Source organism: Benincasa hispida, chromosome 2 (genome assembly GCF_009727055.1).
Source record: "Benincasa hispida cultivar B227 chromosome 2, ASM972705v1, whole genome shotgun sequence".
Lineage (NCBI taxonomy): Eukaryota > Viridiplantae > Streptophyta > Magnoliopsida > Cucurbitales > Cucurbitaceae > Benincasa > Benincasa hispida.
Window position 1 is genome coordinate 26,862,616 of NC_052350.1, and position 26,642 is coordinate 26,889,257.

Below are 26,642 nucleotides of genomic sequence, written 5' to 3' on the forward strand. Positions count from 1 at the left end.
ATATGTTTTGCTAAGCTGGAAAACATTCTTTATGTGCTAAAACCGTTAAGGACTAAAGCCCTCCTTAACACAGAAATGTTTAAAACTGCAGTAACTCAAAATAAAAGACTTAAAATTTCTTCTAAAGAAAATGCCCAACTTTGGCACTTAAGATTAGGACACATCAATCTCAATAGGATTGAGAGATTGGTAAAGAATGGACTTCTAAGTCATTCAGAAAAAAACTCTTTACCTATGTGTGAGTCATGCCTTGAAGGAAAAATGACTAAACAATCTTTTACTGGAAAAGGGTCATAGGGCCAAAAAACCCTTAAAGCTTATATATTCAGACCTCTATGGTCCAAAGAATATAAAAGAAAGAGGAGAGTTTGAATATTTCATCACCTTTGTTGATGATTATTCAAGGTATGAGTATGTTTTTTTGATGCAACATAAGTCTTGAATCCTTTGAAAAGTTAAAAGAGTTTAAGGCGGAAGTTGAAAATGAATTAAATAGAACAGTTAAGACATTTCGATCTAATCGAGGTGGAGAGTTTTTGGATCTTACATTCCAGAATTATTTGATAGAGCATGGAATTGTATCCCAACTCTCAACACTTGGTACACCTCAACAAAATTATGTATCAGAAAGGAGATATCGAACCTTGTTTGACATGGTTCGATCTATGATGAGTTACACTTTCTTACTTGATTCATTTTGGAGTTTGTAGTAAAGATTGCAGCATACATTTGAACTTTGTTCCGTCCAAAAGTGTTACGAGAACATCTTTGGAGTTATAAAAGGGTCGTCAAGCTAGTTTACGTCATTTCAGAATTTGAGGTTACCCAACACATGTGCTTGAGGTAAATCCTAAGAAATTGAAACCTCGTTCAAAACTGTGCCTATTTGTAGGCTACTTCAAAGGAACAAGAGGTCGTTACTTCTTCGACCCTAAAGAAAATAAAGTGTTTATATCGACAAATGCTACTTTTCTAGAAGAATACCACATAAGGGAGCATAAGCGTTGCAGTAAGATTGTGTTGAATGAAATTTCCAAAGAAACTACTAAAACTTCAAGAAGAGTTTTTGAAGAACCCAACACCTCAACAAAAGTTGTTGATGTTTGATCATCTAGTAGATCAAATCCACCTTAAGTGTTGAGGGAACCTTGACGTAGTGGGTGTTGGGGTTGATGCCCTAAAGTCTCGTGTCTTCTAGATTGTAAACAATTTGTATGAACGCCATGTATAATATATGATATTTTACTTCACTTCTTGATTTTGCTCGGTTGTTTGTTTTATTACTTTACCACAAACTAATAAACCTAAAATTCTTGGTTATCTATATGTAATTTAAGCATGTATGTCGTGACATACAAGTGGATCATATCTTAAGTGATAACCAAAATGGTCTGTAGTATATGGATATAGTAGGGAAACCTTATCCTGGTAACGCTATGGATGCGGCCCGCTTTGTGGAATGGTTACAAGTGTTGTGACTTGTCACAGATGGTCTGATCCTGATTATTCGTGTAGAGACATACGAGCAGGGGTGTCCTATACAAAGAGTTTGTATAAGACCTGACCACGAAGTGTTAACGTCTCGTTATATAACACCGTTTATGACAGAGACTTCACTTCACTAGGATGAGCACAGGTAACATGACCTCAAACTTGAGTGAGTTGGGAACTCCTGCCATTGAAAAATGGTCCTTTGATTTGTATGGGTGCGAGTGGCCAGGTCGCCAACTCAAACCTACCATTTTGGGGTTTCGTCTAATTTGGGAGCTGGGAACTCAGCTACACAAGATGGAATTCACTTCTTCCCTAAAGCAGGGGCAAGTAGATAGATAGCTCCTTTAAGGGCTGATTCTAGGACTTAAACAATGTGGTGCCACATACCTTCTCTTGGCTCGAGAGGTGTTCACACATATTTGGACTATGTTATATTGTTAATTAGAGGAATCAGTGATACTTAAGGAATGAGATGCGACTACAGGAGCAAAACGGTAAATTGGCCCAGTTGTATTTACGAGCATCTGTGAAGGGTCATCGTACTTATGATTGGTTATATCCGATTGTAAGATTGTATCAATAGCAGCGGAAGCACAAGGATCATCTAAGCACTCAAGTTCACTAATTTTGGAAAAATATAAAACATGCTTTTGCAGAAAAAATGAGTTTCAAGACATACCTCTTGTAGAACTTCTTCAAAGCATTCACCAGCTGCTATCTTCTCTAAATCTTGTTGTAGACCACCTCAAGATCTTCCTCACTATTCTCTTGGTGCTCTAGATTGAGTTGTGGGACTCAAAACAAGCTTGAATCAAGGGTAGATGGAGAAAAGCTCATTGCAGAAAAACAACTGAAGAACTCTTTCTTCAAACTAGTTTTTCTCTCAAAATCTCTATTGATTGCATGCCCGATTTTCACTACAATCTCTTCATTATATTGCAGATCAACATGCAAAGAGAAGGGTTGCATGAATTGCAGCTCATGCTTGGAGAAGACAAAGCAAAGATATTGTTTTTTGAGTGAGCCACTTGGTGATGGATAATGGAAAATCCTCTTTTTCCATTTAAGTGTTTTTTTTTTTTTTTTCCTTTTTCAATTTTATCTCAAAAAATAAAAATTTTATTTTATTAAATCTATTTTGATTTTAAAATGAAAATTTTAATTAATTTCATAAATTAAGTATTAAATAAAATGTAATTAATTTAATATCAAATATTAAATTAATTTTAACACATATTCATCTTCATATATTTAGATCATATTTAAATATATAATTCTCCTATTCCGTGTAATTGTAAAATTAAATATATAATTATATCTCATATAATTACTAAATCCTTTAATTCTAATTTGAATGTTTCAAATTAACTTATCACGCTATTCTAGAGCTAGTTTGTTACGAGCTAGTAGGGGGATCTCGCGGACCTACAGATCATGGGCTCCAACGATCCGAGATTAATTAGCTAAACTCATTAGACAAAATTAATCTCCATTCATTAACTAATGGGTCACTCCACTAAAATCCATAGTTGCACTCCTTTCACTGTAGATATATTATGTCCATATGATTTAACCATAATCAACAAGTTGACCCTTCATAGGTTGTTCATAATACGGCTGGGTCAAATATCTATTTTACCCCCATGATTACATCTTATTCCTCAAGTACCTACTGATCCTCTAATGAACAACTGGTTTGTGATCCAATCATTAAACCAAACTCTCTCAACCCAGTGAAAGGGTGGAGCCCCTTGTTCGAGACCTAGATTCAGTACTTGAGAGAACAACCTTTCTTCTATCCCTTTATCGGGTAGACGTGAACTCCGTCTTGCACCCTATGTCTCTAGCTATCTATCTTGTCTTACCCCTGAAATAGGAGTCTTGTTGAGTCGGCGCTATTGAGTCAAACCTCAACTATGCAAATCTAAGGACAATCCCGAATAAACAGAAGTTCATAGTTAGCTCAGGATTAAGATCGAGCTACCTAGGTCATCTAGGTGAAATAGTCAGTCTTAAACAGTAAACAACATTATAAAGTAAGAGTGACTTACTTCTTGGTCCTGATCTAATGCAAACTCATTGCATAGGACACCCCCATTTCTCATGTTATAACATGTACAAATTAGGATCACATTGTATATAGCACTTTACAACTCTTTGTAATAACTACATAGTAGACCACATCCAATGGTCCAGAATAAGGTACCCAACCTCATTCATGTACCATAGATCATTTTGACTATTTACTCGAAACCGATCTACTCTTATGCCTCCACATAAAGTTTAAGTACTCATACAATAGTCATGGGTCTTAGTTTATTGGATTTAGACTTTCATACAATTTATGAGATCAATAACAAGTATATTGATGATAGAAAATGTGTGTTGGGGGTGAAAAAGTTTAGACTTTCATATTGGTTTAACGTGGCTTTATGAGTTCCACTTTGTTTTGAAATGTTGTTGAGGGTGAAAAAGTTTGGAAAATTATCTTAGTTACTTATTGTGATATATAACAGGTGCATATCTTGGATTTTAAATTGTTGAAAGTGGCTCTCTGAGTGGGTTTTGCTTTCAAGCATGTGTTGGGATTGATGGGGTGAAAGCCTAGGAGAGTTATCTTGGTTACTTGTGGTATATAGTAGGTGCATGTTTTGAACTTCAAATTGATTTTGTTTTATTTTCCAAACTTGAGAATGGAAAAGTGAAAGTTTTAGATGGGTTATTTTTTGTAACTTTTTATGATTTGTATATATGTGGTACAATTTTCGATCAGAGCGCATTGAACAAATTGATACTGAGACAATAACTTCTTCGAATAACTTGGTTGATGATGCTTTAAGTAAAGTTCCTGGCCTTGATCGTAGACATGTAAGAGGTCTTGGATTTGGTATTACTCATTCAAAATTATCTCTCTTGTCTCAACGAGAAAGTAGGTATACAATGCTTGAACATGAATATTTGAAGATGAAGGATGAAATGAAAGAAATGAAATAATTGATGTCAAGTTTTTTTTTAAAAAACAAGTAAACTTAGCTTCTTTAATAAGTTTTGTTATAGAGAAAACCGAGGAACTTTCTAATGCCACGAGAAATTTACCAATGCCAACAAACATTCCTACAATTTTTCCTATATCTTCTCCATCGGTAAATCTATTTTGTATGTGATGAATAATATTATAGATTTCATTATCATCCGATTATCACATCTTAATTTTTCTCTCTCTTTATGAGTATTAATAATAATACTCAAATTAATTGCAAGTTATTAGATTGACATGACTCGGGAGAGATAGTAGTCGAAGGACGATGGTCTTCTAATGACCTCACTGCTCTTGTTCATCATATTCTTATTGGACCACATGCAGTTAGAGTATGGGTTGATGTATCAAAGAAACCAAATGCATATTTGTAGATGTCTACATGAGAAATGACTTATATTGAAGAAGCTTTGGGAAATATGGTTGCATGGCCATCTGACAAAAGGACGATTATCAGTATATTATTCTCTATGCCTTTTTTCACTTAATAAGAAATCTCTTTATTCACTTTACTATTTTGGTATTCACATAACTAATCATATATTCATATATATATATATATGTAGGTGATTGACATGCAAGAGAATTATATACTGTAGCTTACTTAACTCCATGAGGATGTAATTACCGTAGATAATTGATGAATTTTGTATTTTGTTAACTAACTTATCTTGTTGAAAATGAAATTAAGCTGAACATGTATCTTGTAATGTTGGATAACTTTACTCTAGAAAATCATCAATACTTTTGTTTTGTAATGTATATGGATTACAAAATTTTAATTAGAGGATGAAGCGATGTTGTATTTATATTTAATTATATATATGAAGTACTTTGTGGGTAGAATTGTCTACTCACAAATAAAAAGTAATTTTTATCGAAAGTGAATCAATTTATCAAATATCTAAATAATAAAATGATTTCATCTGTAGCAAAAAATAACAATTTTAGTTACAAAAAAACACACTATTAAAAATTATATTATTAAAAAAAATACTTTTCTATAACAATGAATAAATGTTATAACAAAATTCATATGGCAAAAAATGAATGCTACGGAAAGGTGACTACGATAACCATATCAATGAGAAAAGAGTAAATAAGTTTATTATAGCACATGATTAAGGCTATTGATAATATATAATAGCACAAACAAAAAACGCTATTATGAACAAATGATAGCACAATATTGTAGTTATATGAAGATATTATAGCTGTAATAAAAAATGCTATCAAATGTTTTCATAGCAATACATATTAGCTATACCTTCGTATTATATTATAACATCCATTATAGCTATATAAAAATACTATAAAAAGTCTTAGACTTTTAATAACATAAGTAGTCAGGACCTATGTAAAAAAATTATAAAACCCTTTTTATAGTATTTTTCGTTAGCTATTAAATCAGTTATTTCCTGTAATGAATTTAATGTGGCTAAAATGAATGGGACCGTCATTGAAGAGGCCAATCAAGTTAGCTTTATTCTAGGAACTCTACTAGAGATTCAGTTTCGTAGTTTCCTTCAATTTCGTGGTAATGATATTATGAACAAGCTAGACTATACCCTGGCCACCTTTCTTAACGAGCTACAGACAGTCCTTAATGAAGGTCAAGGAATAAAATGGAGAGGCAAGTGTTGCCATTTCCTCTAGAAAGTTCTACAAGTCTCACCCTCTGGAACTTTGTCCATTCTTCATCTGGAATTAAAAAATGGAAAAAAAAGAAGGGAGGTCGGGGGAATAAAGCTAACCTTGTTGTGGCCCAGAAGGACAAGAAGACCAATGTTACTAAGGTAAAATATTTTTACTACAATCAAGAGGGACACTAGAAAAAGATGAAGACTAACTGTCAATTGGAGAGAGAGGACAGAGAAAAGTGTTGAAACATAGGGTGACTATTTTTGTGGCATGGAGACTACTAAAGCAGAGGGAGTGAGGGGCTGGGGGAATGGAGAGAAGAAGTGAATATGAAGACTAAAGGAGTGAGGGACGATCAGACCCGAGGGATGAGGGATGATTAAAGCTGAAACTGAGTTAGGGTTTGCTAATTATTTTAGTATTGGGTTGGCTGGCTGAGGGTTAGGATTGGGTTGAGGGCTATAGGGTGGGCTAGGCTTATATAGAAAATGTAATTATTAAAGGGTAGGCTAGCTATGTAGGATCGATATGACAACCTTAGAAAGGGATGAATAGAGTTTAATAAAAAGTTAATAAAACATTTTCCTAATGTGGGCCAAAATAAAATGATTATCAAACTTTTTGCTAACAAGTAATTTAAACAATAAATTCATAGGAATAAATTCAAGTATCCAATTTAATTTTCATAATAAGATTGATAATATAAATATGCAAAGACAAATTCAATCAACCTAAATAGACAAATGTGAGCAATTAATTTCAAGAATAAATTATAGTAATTAATTTAATGCAAATAAAAAACAATAATAAATTAATTGCAAAATTTAGGAGAGGAATAGAGAAATTAACACGTGATTTTATAATGGTTCAGCACAACCGGCCTACATTCACTTCCCAAGCTTCTCATGGGTATGTCACTATGAACTTGACTCTTTTCACGGCTTAGAGTCGAACTGTACAACATTCTTTCTCCAAACGCAAGAATAAACCTGATCTTTTCTATGGTTAAGGATCAAACTGTTACAATGACTCTTTTGCTAAGATCAAGAGCAACTCTTACAATAGTTTGAAAAAATTAAAGAGTAAGCTTACAACTCTCTCAATAGAGTCGATTTACAAATGTTAAACTCACAACAAATCAATAATCATAGTACATATCTCTCAAGAATAAGATGAAATAAATAAAATTGAGGCTTTGAGAAAGCAACAATGGAGGCTTAATGAATTATGAAAGATTATAAAAGATGTGAAATTTTTGTAGAAATTTTGGAGAAGATGAAGAATTTAAAAAGAGACGAAAGAGGTGAAAACCAAATTTAATTTTGGGCCTTTAGATCTTGAAAAAGAAAAATCCATCGTGAAGATTTTTTTTTTCTTTTTGAATCAACTAGACATTAGACACAAACAAGAAATAATATTAAATTCATTTTCATTTTAAAAAACCAACAAAAAGCAAAACATAAAATAATATAATAATACATATTTTAAAAAATTCTTCTTTTAAAATCCAACAAAAAGTAAAAGCCCACCATGTGTCACTCCTCTATTACTACACATTTCCCCTTACAATTGGATCCACTTTGATGAATAAGTTGCCACATCATCACCTTGGGTATTTTTTCGTTAAGTTTGTTTTGGCTATATCTTCTTTGTTTGAACTCCGATTTGGGTGATTCAAATTGCTTTGGAATTGTTGTTCCAAGCTTTACACAATGAACACTTTAAAACACTCAAATTTAATAAATAAAAGTAGGTTTGTTATCATCAAAATATTAATTTCATCAATTGAAAATTAATTAATTTGAGATTAAAGGCCAAAAGACCAACAAGCTATATATAATAGAATTACTTATTATTAAAGGGGTTAGTTATATTCAGTTTTTCACGATTTGTTTGGGTTGTGAACCTTGAACCAAACTAATTAATTTGGTTAAGCTTAAACAAGAAATTGAAATCAAACCTTTTGAGAGTTCAACGTTCAAGTAGACTAAATAGGGAAAACTCTGAAATAAACACAAGCTAGGACTTTCATTGATATTACATCTCACGACTTCTCTACTTTACCCTAGAGTTGGGAAGGAATGAATCTCGTCTTGTGTTCCCAACTCCCCACTCAGCCTTGGTCTCAAAATTGTAAGTTTATTGAGTCGGTGACACAGACCATTCATATACATCAAAGGACAAACCCTCAAAGGCAGGAATCCATAACTCACATAGGATTGAGATCGAGTTACATACGGTTATCCTATGAAATGTTAATCTCTTCAGTCAACTATGTTACCAGGATAAGGTACCCAAGCTTATCCATATAGTATAAACCATTTAGATTGTCACTTAAACATGATCCACCTGTATGTCAACCACATATTATTCAAGTTACATGAAATAATCTTGGATCTTAGTTTATTGGATTGAGTTGTGCAAGTCTAAATGTCAAATAAAACAACTCTTTATTCTATTAAATAAATAATTTGTTTATACATTACAAACCACGAGATTTAGGACATAAGCTCAAACAATCACGTATCTAGAATTTGAATTCAAGTTTGGAAGACCAAAAAATAACAATAATCTTGCTTTATAATCTTAAACAAGGGCGAGAAGTACCTAGCGCGTTTGGTTTTGACCACATAGCTAGGGTTGGAGAAAGAGCAAGAGCGAAATCATACTTGAGCAAGCCCGAGCGAGAGCGAGATCAAGCATGCGTGATAGCAAAAAATGCAAAGAGAAAAAATGAGGGATTCAAGAAAAGTGCTAGGATGAAGAGAAAAAATGTGTATGAAGTTTGATATTTTTGGGTTTTTTTGGTCTTCAGAAGAAAATGTAATGTATTTTTCACTCAATTAAGGTGTATAGACCGAGAGAAGAGAAGACAAAGTATGTCAAAATCTGAGTGGGTCTCATGTAGTTCATCAATTGTAATGAGACTGACACCTTAAGTGGGAATAATTGAATTGTAATGAGGGTAATGTTAAAATGTGAGCCTACCAATGCTTTAGAATTGGGTAGACAATCACAAAGTAATCAAGTGGACTCCACTCCCCATATAAACGACCTTAAAATATTTAATTAGTAGTTAATTGGTTGAATTTATTAAGATGACAAGGATAAAAAACTAATCAATCATGTTAAGTTTATTTTTGTTTTGTTTTGTTTTTTTTTTTGGTACATAACTTTCATCAATTTTTTCTTTGTTTTTTGCTTCACAACTGAACAGACTGGGGAAGAAGATGATCGGAGATGTAGAGAAAATGGTTGCGATCGGTCTCGTGTGGGGCGCCACCAACGCTCTGATGCGTCGTGGCGCCCTTCTCTGGGACCAAGCTCTCAAATCTTCCTCCAATTCAACCAAACTCCTTTCCTCCCTCCGTCGATGGCTCAAGCTCCTCTCTATCTGGCAATATACTCTTCCCTTTTTGCTTAATCTCACTGCCTCCGCTACTTTCTTCGCCATTCTAAGCGATGCCCCAATATCGCTCGCCGTTCCGATCACCAACGCCACTACTTTTGCTGCCACCGCCGTGTTCGGAATGCTCCTTGGCGAGGACACTCGTGTCGGGTACGCTCTGTTTGGTACTGCTCTCATTGGTTTGGGCGTATGGCTTTGCATTAACTAATTGTATTTTTTGAATGGGAGAACTTAGGTTTTGAGGTTTATTTGTAATCGGTTTGCTTATCATTCTTTTCTTGTAATTTTCCTCGTTCCCGAGATGTATGATATGAATCTGTCCAGTGTTGGCACTTATTAATTACTCTGTGATTAACCGTAGTGAAATAGGGTTGTGTTTTGTCTCTTCAAATTCGAAACTAATTTGTATAATGTTCTGAAAGAGAGCTGGTTGGTTTGGGTGATGGATCGAATGAATTAGACACGTGAGAGGGTGGACTTGGTTGGGAGTTCCTATGTCAACTTTCCATCCAACTCTTTTGATCTGGTTGGCTTTGTATTTGGTTCCTTCACCTATCTTATATATGGGGAGCAAAAATGGATCGTAGTCATGTTAGGGTTAGGCGTTTGAAAGAGCACAGATAAGTGCAAATTGGCCATTGTGTGTCTTGAACGGTTTCAGGAGTAACGCAAACATTACTCAATGAGGTCGCTACAATAACCGCTAGATTTTTTTAAAGTGTTTTTGCAGCCAGTTTCTCACTAGCATCTCCAACGTTGTAAAATAGTCTGCCACAATGTGGTGGTCTCCAGAGAACCATGGACAAATTCTGAATCAAAGATAGTTGACCTTTTGGCTATTTCTCTTCCTCAACTACTCGAGGCATAATGTCTTTCTTAAAGTTAATTTGGTTTGACCTCAATTTCAGGTATCCTACAGCTAAAAAGAATGCATTTGTTATTTTTGGGGTAAATCTGTTAGGGGTCCTGTTTTCAATTTCAGGTCTTTCTACAAAGTAAAAAAGTTAACATTTCTTTGTCTCTCTTGACTTATCTGCATGACTTGTTTCCTTTATCCTAGAATACTTTGTGCGCTTATACTCTGTAGAGCTCCTTAGTTACAAGGCTTACACAGATAAAGCAATGGAAAAGCAAGCTTTATATGAAACATGTAAATCATTTTAGAACATAGTGAACACTTATATCAGAACAATCCAAAAAGCAATGGGCTCACAAACAGAAACCGAGCAAGAAAAGGAGAAATGTTCTCCAAAAGAAGAAAAATTAACAATTTTCAAATACAGGCGATTGCAATATTGTTATTGTTGGTAGAATTTACTTATCGTTATCTTAATACTGTGTTCTATAACATTCCGGTGGCATTTGCCCATTGAACCGTTCAGCGTCTTTGCAGTAATCATATATCTTGTATTTTCTTTGGATTTCATTAAGCTTGGCCAACTGAGGAGCACTTAGCTGTGCATAAACGGGAGAATTCCACCAATGTTCTGGGGACTTGGTGGCACATTGGGCAATGCTGGGCACTCCATTCCAGTAACAAGCTCTTGGCCTAAATTGGCGCATGCTAGCAGTGAATGGTGCGTTGGCCCAGTTTGTTTTCACACGACCTCCTTGTGTTGCCCAATCATCTGCATTCCACAAACTGGTATATACTCTCATACCTTGCTTGTTAGGGAACGCTATTCCTTGCTTCTCGTAGTTGCGGAAAACTCTGATTGGGGTACCATCAATATACCACCTGAAATTAGCCATATCTCACATTTGTTATTTTCTTTTCACTAGGCCCATTTAATAACCATTTTATTTTTGGTTTTTGAAAATCAAGTTTACAAACACTACTTCTGCTAATAAATTTATCTGTTTTGTTCTCCACTTTCTACCAAAATTTTAAGAACTCAAGCCAACTTTCTAAAACCAAAAGAAAGTAGTATGTAAAACGTTGTTCTTGGTTTTGGATTTTGACTAAAAGCTTAAATATTTTTGAAAGATAGTTAAACTCATAGGAAACATGCATAAATCTCATAAAGTGAACTAAAAATGGAGGCTCAATTTGGTAATCATTTGATTTTTTGTTTTTGTTTTTTTTGAAAACTAAGCCTATTTCATCTATATTTCTTACAATGATTTGCATATTTCTTAAGTACAATGGTTGAATTCTTAGCTAAATTCAAAAAACAAAGCCAACATTTTGAAAGCTACTTTTTTTTAGTTCTCAAATTTTGGCTTAGTTTTTTAAACCATTAGTGAAAAGTAGATAACAAAGGAAGACATTTTGTGGTGAAAGTAGTGTCTATAGGTTTAATTTTCAAAAATAAAAACAAAAAATAAAATGTTACCAAATGAGGCCGAAATTGTTATCAAACGGGCGTTAATATTTGAATGAAATAATGCAGTAAATAATGTTCTTTTAAAGTGTAAATATTTTTGTTGAGGATATTAACTCTCACTTACACAACAGCATTAGGATTCCAGTGAATTGTGTAGTTGTGGAAACCAGTAGTAGGGTCAAACCACACTCGAAACTGCTGTTCTCTGTTTCCAACACCCTGAGTGAATATGTTTGTATGAATGGTGTAAGGCTGTCCTGAAACATTCCCCAAGAACTCATAGTCTATCTCATCATGAGCTGTACCTGTAGAAGACAGCTGCAAAAATTTCAAGATCAAGAATTAGCACCAGAAACGAAATGATGTGACAGATCAATATTTTGTGAAATTTAGGGTCATATATATATTCACTGTTCAGCATTGAACCATACATAATATGCCGTTACTACGCCCGCAGAATTTCCCGGAACCAACTTGATGAGAGCTTCAAAGCTTCCAAATAAGAAACTTCTCTTCGACTTTGCTCCTGAGCCTACAACAACAGAATCATTATTGCTTGTCAAAGCTAACTAATAGATGAATTTGTGTTTTTTTTCACACAGGTATGAGACACATGGAGATATAATCGAGAAAAATGATATTATTTGTCACCTGTACTGTTGTCCAAAACAAGCTGAAGGCTATCCCCTAGTATTTTGGACTGACTATTTCCCCAGCTTATGACCATGTTCTTTGAAATATTTGCATCAACAACAATATGATTAGACACAATCACACAGACCAAAAAGGCTAAAGAAAAAGATTGAAACCTTGCCATTTCAATCCCAATATCAGGTAACTTCTTTCTTTCTGTTTCGTTTCTGGGATTGAAATGGGACGTTTAAAAAATGTGTGTTCTTGATTGATTTATATAGCTTGCTTTTCCTTGTTCATCATTGTACTTTGGTTTTTCTAATCTTTTAATTTGCAGAAGTCAAAGCTATAAATATATATATGAATTACAGCTTTCCAAACTTGAGGATTGAAAGTTGAAAAGGTCCCCTGTTGACATGATAGAATTTGTTGTTTTTCTTTTCTTCTTTTTAATGTATAACAATGTGCTTGCATGTTTTGATGGTCTGCAATTTGTGGATTATAATTTGTTGGTACAAATCGTTTAGAAAGACGTGTGGAGCCCTCAATTTCATAAGGGCATGGAGAGTAATGCTAAACAAGTATGAACTTTGTATAGATTCTCAAAATTTCATGTTTTGTTGATCTTTCAGACGAAAATACTCTGAATACATTTGTTCAGATGATGCCTAAAACTTGACTTTAAATCATTATGTCAAGAAAGATATAGGAATCTCAATTTTATTGATATTGAGAATTATTGTTATTGTTTTATTTCCCTTCTAAATCAAGAAGTTTATAAAAATTAAGCTAAATTATAGAAAATATCCCACAACTTTTCAAAACACTCTTGAATTTTGAATAAAAATTTGAAAGTACTCTTGTCATTAGTTTTAGCGAAAATTGTTCATTTTTTTAAAAAAATACTCTTGAATTGGGAAATTATTTTAAATGGTAAAACTATTGAAAATATTTACATCATATAACAAAATTTTAGAACTATCATAGATATTGATAGACACTGATAGAAATTCTATCAGTGTCTATCAATATCACTAATAGACATTGTCTATTAGTATCTATCAGCGTTTATCATTGATAGTTTTAAAATTTTGCTATATTTTGTAAATATTTTGATTTATTTTTCTATATTAAAAACCACCTTTATTATTTCCCTTAGACCAAAAGAAAAAAAATAAAGTTAAAAAAGTAACTTGCACCTTGTTTTAAAAATACCGTTGAACTTTCACAAGTTGGGCTACTACTCTTTTAATTTTTGGAAAAAAAAAAGTTAAAAAATGTCATTAACATTACTCTATAGATGCTACATTCATTTTATCTCTATCTTTTGTTTCCTCTATTTATTCTACTTCAATTTATAGTCAAACCTTTTTATATTTTCACTCTATTCTTCAATACTCTCATACTTGAAGTGAAAAAGACATCGATTATCATTTTTGCAGTCAAAATTATTTTATTTATTGTGATTAGTTAAGAAGGGTCGTAATGATCAAATATAATATTTCTTTGTCGGCATTTTTTGTATTTAACTATTCATCGTTGGGTTTTAAGTGGTGTTTTTGATTTTGGAATTTTGTAAGATTTTGAGGAATTTTATGCTTTAACATAAAGTTTTAGATTATGTTTGGTTGTTGAGAAGATTGGTATAAGAATCGGAAAAATAGGGTAAAAAATGATATATCTTAACCCTTGTTTTTTGTTGGTTCAAGACTAATACTTATCTATCAATTTAATAAGTTCCAATAAAAAAACTTATTTCATATTTCGTACATTTTTTTAAAGAAGTTGTGAGCTACGTTCGAATATATTCAATGTATCAAAATATCAAACAAACATTAGGTTAGTCTAATGCAAATTTATGTTTGCTAGATGCCAGCTTTTGTGGTGACGTCCATTCATATATATATATATATATTCATTCTCAATCATATTCATCGTCCACCATATAAATATATATTTATATGTATATATACATATTTCCTATGAGAAAGAATTCATCAAAACTTAAATCTCTTTTTCTATACTATGCTTGGTTCTCTAAATTTTAACTTTTTTTTTTCTAGAGCAGGAAAGTTGATGAAACTATTAACTTTTGAATGTCAATTATTATTGAGCCACATACACATATATATACACTTTTGGCTATTTTGATTTTTGAATTTTAGAAAATATCTAATAATATTATCTGAACTTTTAATACTTTGTATCGTAATAGATTCATAACCTTTACAAATGTTTAATAAATTCCTCAACTTTTAATTTTGTGGCCACAAGATCCATGACATATTTGAAAATTTTAAAATTAATTGCTCTATTATATACGAAATAGGATTTCATGTCTAGTAACTAGGTCTATGAAACTTAAAAATAATGTTGGTTGAATAAGTCAAGGATCTTATTAGATATAAATTGATAATCTAGAAATTTTTTGGACATAAATCGAAAGTTTAAAGATCTATTAGATATCATTTCAAATTCAAGAAATTTATTACATACCGAATTTGAAAATTTTAGAGACCTAAACCAACCATTTAACCAAAAACAAATTTGAGCATCATAATCCTTATCTCATTAATGATTTATGGAATCTATTAGTTGGCCATTTTTACAAAAACTAATGTGTTTGGAACTGAGTTGTTTGATAGCCAAAGAGAAGGGGAAGGAGTTTTTGTTTCCTCCAAGATGAAACCTCTGCAAGAAGTCAATGTTGTGACATGAAATTAGGAGCAGTTTATTATTATTATTATTATTATTATTATTTAATTATTTTTTTAAAGCTTAAGATGCTACAAAAATGTGGAAGTTAATTGATGGGCTTTCAATCCACACTCTCTCTTCCATAATTTTTCACTGCAAAAACTCACAGTCAATGCAGATTTAGCCCTTAAATCTACATTAGTTGTTGGTACGAAGAGTGTAGCTGTTAGATGGAGTGTCTGACAGTTAAATGATGTTGAATAATTAATTAAAAAAATTTAATTAATTATTAAGTACTAGAGTTTCAATCTACAGGTCCATGAGGTCCCATCTGTAGCTCAACAGAGATTAATAAGAATTAATTTTTAGATTAATTTGAATTTTTCAAATTAATTATATGTAATATAATTAACTTAACTTAATTATATATGATATAATCACTATAATGTATTTGATACATTATAATAAAAAGTTTATTTAAGAGGAAATAATACACTATAATGCAAAAACTCACCGCTAACGCAGATTTAGCTCTTAGGCAACATTATTCAGGATATGTGTTATTAGTAAATTATTTTTCTCGTAATTTTTGTTGGGAAAAACCTCACACTTCTATAGCAGGAATAAGCAGAAAATAACGAAAAAACTAAAAAAAAAAAAGCAATAAAAACGGAGAACATGAGAATTTATATGAAAACTCTCAAGTCGGAGAAAAACCATGGATCATGAAAAACCCACTAGGTGAAAAATTGCTAAAATCTCACAAAATAATTTTGTCTCCCAATCTCAATTACACATCACCCTCTCAAAACTTTTAACTACTCACCTTTTTTTCTCTCATACTAGAAAATATAAAAGGAATTTAATTAGAGTTAGTAGACTAAACTTAAATTATATCTAATTAGGACGACTTAAAACTAGAGACATAGACTCCTATTATAGTGATAGGAGTGGTAGTCTCGAACAAAAATAGAATATGATCGTAGGAAAGATTCTTAATATATATGAAATTAATTCAGGGCTCAATAGTAAGAATGACATAGATTCATAAGTAGTCGAGCATATCTTTTGTTAAAAATTTTAATGCCAAATCTTTTTATCTTCATGTGTTTATGTACAAATCACATTTAATTCAAAACACATAAACCAACTTTAGATTTAATTGAGCTTCTCGAGTTTTCGCCCTTCTTGAAAATAAAACAGTGTGTTGTCAAAGAAAGAACACGTGTAGCTTTTTCTTCCTTCCACGAATTAAACTAATGCACTAAAACTCCTTATTTGTTCTTTTCCTTCTTACAGGCGATCGAGAGTGAGTTGATCGAGGGTTTACTTTGAAGGTAGTGCGTTTATCAATGATCAAAGCAATTAGAGGGTGAAGAAGAAGATGCACAGAAGATTATAGTGGTTTGACTTTCATTGTTCAGAAGACGAAGTAATGAATAGTTCTTCTTTTTCTCTGTCTTCTACTTACTACAAAGAAGTTATTTTGCTAAACAGAAATTAGCTACAGAAGTTATTGAGATCCCTTTCTTCTTTGTTACTTGAACAGATTCGGGTGGTTGAGTTGAGCTGGTGGCTGAGCTGGGTTGACTTTACAAAACAACAAATCTCTCTCTTGAAGTAAATTCAGCTTGGAGACATTCAACTTGTTAATTACTCTTTTCTGTCTAAATCCACTACTTTGAGTAGATTTAAACAAAGGTCAAAGTTAGGTTTGGGTAATGATTTTGTTAGAAAATCTACAACAGTTTTCTTCTGTTTTAACTTTAATATTCTGATTACTCAATTTTCAACCATTTCTCTGACAAAATGTAGTTTGACATCGATATGCTTAGTTCGGTCGTGGTATTGTTGGTTTCTGGTGAGATGGATTGCGCATACTGCTTCTTGTCTGTACTCTTAGGCAAATCCAGTTAGGGGTCTTCTTTTATCAGAATCCAAAGTCAGCGTCCATGAATTCTTTAATCGATAGTTTATGTTCATTAGGATGTTCAGTTTCAAATAGGTATCTGAATACCCATTTGGCTGCCTCCGAATGATTCTTGCTAGGGTTCCCCATGTAACGACTAACAAAGCTTGAGTTGTGTGCTAGATTTGGTTTAGTATAGACCATTAAGTACATCAAGCTTCCTGTGGTATTAGAACAGAGGATATGGCTCTTGGCTTGTTTGTCAGCTGGCTCTTTAGGAGAATCTCTTGTTTGAGAGTTTAACGTGTTGTGCTAGAGGTGCAGAGACCGAAGGAATCCATTCCTTGTAAAAGCATGTGAACGTCATGTAATTGAATTTCAATTTTGGAAAACATCAAAATCAGAGATGAACATACAATCTTATGTACAACAGTCTATAAGCATGCTTTCTACATAGAATTAGAGAGAAAAGAAGGTAACGTCTTCTCGAAATTTCTCTCCAAGATCACGATCTCAAATTTGTACGAACACTAACCTCAAAATATTAGATATCACCACGTAGTTACCTCCCTTATTCTTGGAAGGGTAAGAAGAAATGAAGAGAGAAATTTAAGAGTGTTTTTTCTTGTGATTTCACGTTAATTACTTTACAATTCTTTGGTTTCATAAAACACTGGGGAGAGAGAAATTAGGGAGGGGAGTTGCAATAACTCGGGAAAAATAACTTTCATGGGAGTTAATATATTATATAAAATATAATATTAATAATATATAATTAATTAATTAATTAATAAATAATTATATATACATCTTAATCATATTAAATATAATTTTTTTATAATTTACATTTTTAATAATATCTGAATCTTATTCAAATATTTATTTATCATATATTATATGATTTTAATTATAAATCATATTTATAATCAATTATATATTATAAATGGATCATTGTACATTATATTTTATATTAATCACATCAATATAATTAAAATTTTTAATTTTCTTAAATAATTTGATCGATTCAAATTATTCAAAAAACAATTATTTTTTTTTTTATCCTTAATGAGCTAACAAGAGGATTTTATGGACTTATAGATTAGAAGCTCCAATAATGTAAGATTAATTAATTAAACTCTTCAATTAAATTAATCAACATTTATTAACTTTTGGTCAATTCACTAAAGAGCGACGATTATATTCTCCGCACTGTAGATATATTTTGTGTTGTGATATAATCAATCAATAGTAAGTTGATCATTCACGAATCGTTCATAATTAGGGTTAGTAAAATTTTTTGTGAGGTCGGGTCCCCGAGTGGAGAATCCCTCAGTTGATAGGAGATGAGGGTCAAACTGAGGACCTCTTTAAGGGACAGGAGGGTATCTCCACTCGATTAGATTTTTAAATATATATATATAGAGACGGGGAGGGTATCCCACCCGATTAGATTATATATATATATATATATATATATATATATAAATAAAGGGTCCCTGTCCAGGGATGGGAGGGTATCCCATCCGATTAGATTTTTAAATATACTTATATATATATATATAACTTCTTACATTTAACCTAGTTTTTAATCTAGCTCAATCTAAGCCCATCTAAAGTGTCGAAGCCCAAACCAAAGGGTATTTTAGGAAAAAACTAAAAAAAAGTCCTCGTGGAAAAACAAAAGGAAAAAGGGGAATGGGTCCCATGAAGGGAATCGAATTCCCATGGAAGCACTGGATTGCGGTGCAATTTCCAAAATCGGTTTTATTGAAAACGAAATAGTGAACTATTTATAAAAGAAAATGAAATAGTGAACTATTCATAAAAACAGAGGATGAACATCATATTTAAGCATGCTACTAAAAGAGGAAGAGAAGCAAAAAGGATCTCACCTTTTTCAAATCCCGATCTTCACGATTTCCTTTCCTTTTTCTCATGAACACCTCTTCAACGAACAAGGACATTACCACAAGAGCTACCTTGTTATTCTCTTGGATTCCAAGAGGTGAAGTGTGGTCTCTAACACTTGGAGGAAGAAGAGGTAGAGATAATTTATTGAGGGAGTATTAGAGGATTTTTAGTGGAGGCTGGGTTTATTCATCAAATGAAACCCTTGCCCTAAATGGGTTATAAAGATGTATTTATATGGAGAAGGGTTAACCCCTTCTCAAAGTTTCTCTTTTTCCACCTTTAAAGCTAATTAATTAAATAACTATTATTTAATTAATTGACATACTAATTAAATAACTATATACTAAATCAAATTTAATATAGAGTTAATTAAATAACATAAATATCACATATTTATACTAGCCTCCATTCACCACCATTTGTTATTTAATTAATTAATCAACCATTAATTATTCAATTAATATATAAATTAAATAACTATATTAAAACATATTTAATATAGAGTTAATTAATTAACTGATAAATAGCACATATTTATATTCATACATCTCTTTATGAATCCAGTTCATATAAATCTAATATTTGAATCTCATTCAAATACATCTCTCTTATACTGTAATTCTATATGAATCCAATTTATATGAATTTAATATTCTAATCTCATTCAAATACATCTCTTTTATACTGTAATTCTATATGAATCNCTGTAATTCTATATGAATCCAATTTATATGAATTTAATATTCTAATCTCATTCAAATACATCTCTTTTATACTGTAATTCTATATGAATCCAATTCATATGAATTTAATATTCTAATTTCATTCAAATATTTCTCTCTACATAATTTGGATTATAGATTACACCTATATTAACTATTGGGGTTAATGCCCTAAATCTCATAGGGTTCTATAGTTTGTAATTGTAATGTACAAATAATTTATTTATTTAATAAAATATGAGATGTTTTATTTGACATTTAGTAGCATTAACCCACAAACCAATAAACTAACATCCAATGTTATCTTCTGTAGCTTAAACATGCATGTAGAGACATACAAGTGTACCATGTTTAAGTGATAACATAGATGGTCTATAGTAGATGGATAAGGTTGGATACATTATCCTTGTGACACTACGACACAACCCACTTTGTAGATATTACAATCATTGTAAAGTGTACAAATGATCTGGTCCTGATCATTCATGTAGAGATATGTGAGTAGGGGTATTCTATACAAAAGAGTTTATATAAGACTAGACCACGAAATTACTAGTCTCATTATATAACACTGTTTATAATAGAGACTTATATTTCACCAAGATGACCATAGGTGACATGATCTGAATCCTGATTGAGTTGTGGACTCCTGCCAATGAAGGCAGTCCTTTGATTTGTATGGGTGATAATGGCCGATCGTCGATGCAATATACCTACCATTTTGGGGATTCGTCTGATTGGGGACCTGGGAACATAGCTACACAAGATGAAATTCACTCATTCCCTAATATCGGGGTAAGTAAATAAATGCTCCTTTAAGAGCTGGTTTTAGGGCTTGAACAATATGGCACCACCCTCTCTTGGCTCGAAAGAGGTTTGGTCATAGTTGGACTATGACTTATTATTCATTAGAGGGATCAGTGGTAGGTAAAGAGTTATATAGCAAAAAGGTAATTTTGGCCAAACAGTACTACAAGTAATTTGTGAAGGGTCATTGCACTGTTGACTGGTTATAACCAGTGGACACAGAAATATATCTGTAGTGCGAAGAGTACAGCTGTTGATCTTTAGTGGAGTGTCCGAAAGTTAATGGATATTGAATAATTTGATTAAAGAAGTTTAATTAATTATACAAGTACCCTTAGAGCTTCAATCTACAGGTTCATAAGGTCCTCTCTATAGCTCAACATGGATTAATGAGAATTAATTTTTGGATTAATTTGAATTTTTCAAATTAATTGAGTGAATTAATTATATGTGATATAATTAATTTAACTTAATTATATATGATATAATCACATGTATTTGATATATTATAATACAAAGTTTATTTGAGAGAAAATAAATAGTTGAATATGATTCAAATATTAATTATGTGAATTAGATTCATATAATTAAATTTAGTATAAATGAGATTTATATTAAATACCATTAATGAGAGAATTAAAACTATAGTTTATATTGTATTTGATACAATATTAAACCATAGGTTATATGTTATATGATATAATATATGGTGTTATATATAGTATATATATATATATATTGATATTTTAAATTAAAATTAATTTAGTTTAATTTTAATTTTAATTTTAAATTAAAGGAAGGAAATAACTTCCCTCCACTTTGTTCTCTCAACTCATGTATTGAGTGTGGAATGGTTTTTTTTTTTTTTTTTTGTGTGATCTTCTTCTTCTCGTAGGAAGAATATACAAATTGTCTGTAATTTTTGAATCGTTGCTCACATATTACTACTCCTCGTAGGAAGAATATCACATATCGCTGCTCACATACAAATGGTCTGTAGTTTTTTTTTTTTTTTTTTTTTGTGTGAACTTCTTCTTCTCGTAGGAAGAATATCCCTGCTCCTCTCAATCTTTCTCTCTCTTTCAAATATCTAAGAGCGCACAAACTCCTTAGTGATTCCCATCCCAAAGGAGAATATATGAGGTTCTAATTGTGGTGGGGGCCATTTTGGATCTTTTTTTTATCGTGATCTTTTTGGAGTAGAGGAATTTCATGAAGAAATCCGTCCTTCAAAGTAAGGTTTTTCTAACCCTATTAGATTCTCCCTAAGGTAAAGGCAAATCCAGTCAGGGGTCTTCTTTTATCAGAATCACCTGCAAAGTCAGCATCCATGAATTCTTTAATCAATAGTTTATTTCATTAGGAGGTTTATAAAGTAGTCCCCTTTTTTAGTTCCAAATAGGAATCTGAAAACCCATTTGGTTGTCTCTGAATGATTCTTACCCATGTTTCCCATGTAACAACTAACGAGTCTTGAGTTGTGTGCTAGATTTGGTCTAGTATAAACCATTAGGTATATCAAGCGGTATTAGAACAGGGGATATGGCTCTTGGCTTATTTGTCAACTGTCTCTTTAGGAGATTAACATGTGCTAGAGGTGTAGAGATTGAAGGAATCAAATTCCTCGTGAAAGCATGTGAGCGCCGTGTAATTGAATTTCAATTTAGAAAAACATCAAAACCAGATATGAGCATACAGTATTATGTACAACAAGATAAATAAAATAAAGCCTACAAGCATGCTTTCTACATAGAGTTAGAGAGAAAAGAACTTACTATTAAAGATAACATCTTATCGAAATTCCTCTTCAAGTTCACATCTCAAATTTGTATGAACACGAACACTAAAACACTAGACACCACTATGATCTCCTTTAGAGTTTTGGAAGGGAAAGTAGAAATGCAGAGAGATTGAGAGAGGAATTTAAGAGAGTTTTTTTTCTTTCTTTCTTTCTTGTTTTTTTTTTTTTTTTTTTTTTTGTGATTTCACATTAATTATTTTACCATTCTTTGTTTTCATAAAACACTGATGAGAAGAAATTAGGGAGGGGAGTTACAATAACTCCCTCTCACATTTAGGAAAAATAATTCCCCTATGATGGGGAGTTAATATATTATATAAAATATAATATTAATAATATATAATTAATTAATTAACCATTTAATAATTAACTATATATTATGCATCTTAATCATATTAAAATAAAACTCTCCCTTATAACCTATAGTTTTAATATGAATCCTATTCACATTAAGTTTTGACATATTATTTATATGAATCTCATTCATATAGAGATTCATATAAATAATTTCTGTATCTTATTCAAATATTTATCTCTCATATATTATATAGTTTTGATTATAAATCATATTTATAATTAACTATTACTATAATTGATCACTTTACATTATATTTTATATTAATCACGTCATTATAATTAAAACCCTCAATTCCTTTAAATAATTTGATCCATTTAAATTATTCCAAAAGCAATTATTTCTTTTTTTATCCGTAGTGAGCTAGTAAGGGGTCCTTATGGACCTATAGATTAGAAGCTTCAAGGATACGAAATTAATTAATTAAATTAATCAACATTTATTAACTTTCGATTAGTCCATTAAAGACCGATAGCTACACTCTCTGCATTATAGATATATTTTGTGTCCACAGATATAATCAACCAATAGTAAGTTGACCATTGACGAATTTCTCGTAACTAGGGTTGAAAAAATTCTTCGTGAGGTCGGTCCCCAAGCGGAGAATCCCTGGTTTGACAGGAGATGGGGGTTAAATTGAGGACCTCTTTAGGGTCCCCGTCCAGGGACAGGGAGGATATCCCCGCCCCGACCTCGATTATATTTTTAGATATACTTACATATATATACACATATATATATATATATATCTAACTTTTCACGTTTAGTCTAGTTTTTAATTTGGCCCAATCTAAGCCCAACTAAAGTGTCCAAGTCCAAACCAAACAAAAGGGTATCTTAGAGAAAAAAAAAGTCCCCGTGGGGAAACGAAAGGGAAGGAAATGGGTCCCCCTAAAGGGAATCGAATTCCCACGGAAGCATTGGATCACGTTGCAATTTCCAAAATTGGTTTTATTGAAATAGTGAACTATTCATAAAAACAGAGGATGAACATCAAATTTAAGCATGCTACTAAAAGAGGAAGAAGGAAAAGGATATCACTTTTTTCAAATCCTGATTTTCACGATTTCCTCTCCCTTTTCTCATGAACACCTCTTTAACGAACAAGGACACTACAGTAAGAGTTACATTGTTATTCTCATGGATTCCAAGGGGTAGAAGTGTGGTCTCTAACACTTGGAAGAGGAAGAGGTAGAGATAATTTGTTGAGAGAGTATAGAGAATTTTTAGTGGAGAGGCTAGGTTTATTCATCAAATGAAACCCTTGTCCTAAATAGACTATAAAGATGTATTTATGTGGAGAAGAGTTAACCCTTTCTCCAAATTTTTCCTTTTCCACCTATAAAGCTAATTAATTAAATAATCATTATTTAATTAATTGACATACTAATTAAATAACTATATATTAAATCAAATTTAATATAGAGTTAATTAATTAACATAAATATCACATATTTATACTAACCTCCATTTTCCATCATTTGTTAATTAATTAATTAATTAAACACCAATTATTCCATTAATATATAAGTTAAATAACTATATTATATGATATTTAATATAGAGTTAATTAATCAACATATAAATATCACATATTTATATTCATACATCTCATTATGAATCAAATTCATATAAATCTAATATTTGAATCTCATTCAAACACATCTCTCTTATACTGTAATTCTCTATGAGTCCAATTCATATGAATTTAATATTCTAATCTCATTCAAATATTTCTCTCTTACATAACTTGGATTATAAATCACACCTATAATAAACTGTTGGGGTTGATGCCTTGAATCTTGTAGGGTCTTGTAGTTTGTAATTATAATGTACAAACAATTTATTTATTTAATAATATATGTGATGTTTTATTTAACATTTAGTAGAATTAACTCACAAACCAATAAACTAACATCCAAGGATATCTTCTATAGCTTAAACATTTATGTAGAGAGATACGGGTGCAACATGTTTAAATGTAAAACTAAATGCTCTGTAGTAGATGGATAAGGTTGGGTATCTTATCTTGGTGACACTACGAAACTACCCACATTGTAGATATTACAGTTGTTATAAAGTGCTACAAACGATCCAATCCTGATCATTCGTGTAGAGATATGTGAGCAGAGATATTCTATACAAAGGGGTTTGTATAAGACTGAACCACGAAATGACTAGTCTCATTATATCACCGTTCATAATAGAGACTTACATTTCACCAAGATGACCATAGGTGGCATGACCTGAATCCTGATTGAGTTGCGAACTCTTGCCTATGAAGGCAATCCTTTGATTTGTATGGGTGAGAGTGACCAAATCGCCCACTCAATATGCCTACTATTTTGGGGATTCGTCTAATTGAGGAGCTAGGAACATAACTACACAAGACAGAATTCACTCTTTCCCTAACGTCGAGGTAAGTAGATAAATTGCTCCTTTAAGAGCTGATTCTAGGACTTTGAACAATGTGACACCACACCCTCTCTTGGCTCGGAGGGGTTTGGTCATAGTTGGACTATAACTTATTGTTCATGAGAGGGATCAATGGTACGTAAGGAGTTAGATGTATCTATAAGGGCAAAAAGGTAATTTTGACCCAATTGTACTTACGAGCAATTTGTGAAGTGTCATTGCACTGTTGACTGGTTATATCCAATGCACACAGAAATATATCTGTAGTGCAAAGAGTGCAGTAGTTGGTGTTTAGTGGAGCGTCTGACAGCTCATGGATGTTGAATAAGTCAATTAAAGAAGTTTAATTAATTATTCAAGTAGCATTAGAGCTTCAATCTACAGGTCCATGAGGTCCCATAGATGTAGCTCAATAGGGATTAATGAAAATTAATTTTTAGATTAATTTGAATTGTTCAAATTAATTGAGGGAATTGATTATATGTGATATAATTAACTTAACTTAATAATATATGATATACTGACTATAATGTATTTGATACATTATAATAAAAAGTTTATTTAAGAGGAAATAAATATTTGGTTATGATTCAAATATTTATTATGTGGAATAGATTCATATAATTAAATTTAGTATAAATGAGATTTATATTAAATACCATTAATGAGAGAATTAAAACTAGAGGTTATATTGTATTTGATACAATATTAAACTATAGGTTATATGTTATATATGATATAATATATAGTTATATATATAACTTAATATATATATATTAGATTTATTTTAAATTAAAAAATTAATTTAGTTTTATTTTTATTTTAATTTGGAATTAAAAGGAGGGAAACTTTCCTCCCCTTTATTCTCTAACTCAGGTAGTGAATGGGGAATGGTTTTTTTTTTTGTGCGATCTTCTTCTTCTCATAGGAAAAATATACAAATGGTTTCTCATAGGAAAAATATACAAATGGTCTGTAATTTTTGAATCGCTAAAGAACTTTTCCCTCAGACGCACTACTCCTCTCAATCTCCCCTTCTCTTCCAAATATCTAAGAGCGCACAAACTCTTAAGTGATTCTCATCCGAAAGGAGAATGCAGGAGGTTCTGATTGTGGTGGTGGCCATTTTACATCCCTTTTTATCGCGGTCTTTTTGGAGTAGAGGAATTCCTTGAAGAAATCCGTTATTCAAAGGTAAGGTTTTTCTAACCCTAATATCTTTATCTCCCCTCTAGAATGCATGCTGTAATTGCTGTTTATGCACATTTTATATTATGTAAAAATTGTATGATTATGTGAAAATTAAATTTGGGTCGATCTCCCCTTCCGCTTTAGGACCTTCATCGGTTCCTTCATTAACAACATTATATATTAATGATATTAATATAAAATTCCTTCAAATGATTTGAGCAATTCAAATCATTCCTCATTAGTATCCTTTAGCGACCTAACAAGGGGACCTTATGGACTTATAGATTAGAATC

General features: G+C 31.8%; 2 protein-coding genes and 1 long non-coding RNA gene across 3 annotated transcripts; 2 read left to right on the forward strand and 1 right to left on the reverse strand.

Moving 5' to 3' along the window:
- Positions 1-9,296: 9,296 nt before the first annotated feature.
- On the forward strand, positions 9,297-9,941 carry LOC120071450 (transmembrane protein 234 homolog). Its single transcript, XM_039023744.1, has one exon. It carries the CDS (start codon positions 9,403-9,405, stop codon positions 9,787-9,789), a length of 387 nt encoding a protein of 128 aa, XP_038879672.1. The 5' UTR covers positions 9,297-9,402; the 3' UTR covers positions 9,790-9,941.
- Positions 9,942-10,097: 156 nt separating this feature from the next.
- LOC120071451 (probable xyloglucan endotransglucosylase/hydrolase protein 26) lies at positions 10,098-12,755 on the reverse strand. Its single transcript, XM_039023745.1, has 4 exons — positions 12,560-12,755; positions 12,340-12,440; positions 12,033-12,226; positions 10,098-11,319 (listed from the first exon to the last, which is right to left on the reverse strand). The coding sequence occupies exons 1-4, from the start codon at positions 12,723-12,725 to the stop codon at positions 10,911-10,913; spliced, it is 870 nt and encodes a 289-aa protein (XP_038879673.1). The 5' UTR covers positions 12,726-12,755; the 3' UTR covers positions 10,098-10,910.
- Positions 11,092-17,613, forward strand: LOC120071452. The gene is made up of 4 exons (XR_005480262.1): positions 11,092-11,226; positions 12,511-12,742; positions 16,538-16,670; positions 16,788-17,613. It is a non-coding gene; the product is annotated as an uncharacterized LOC120071452 (long non-coding RNA).
- The last annotated feature ends 9,029 nt before the right edge of the window (positions 17,614-26,642 follow it).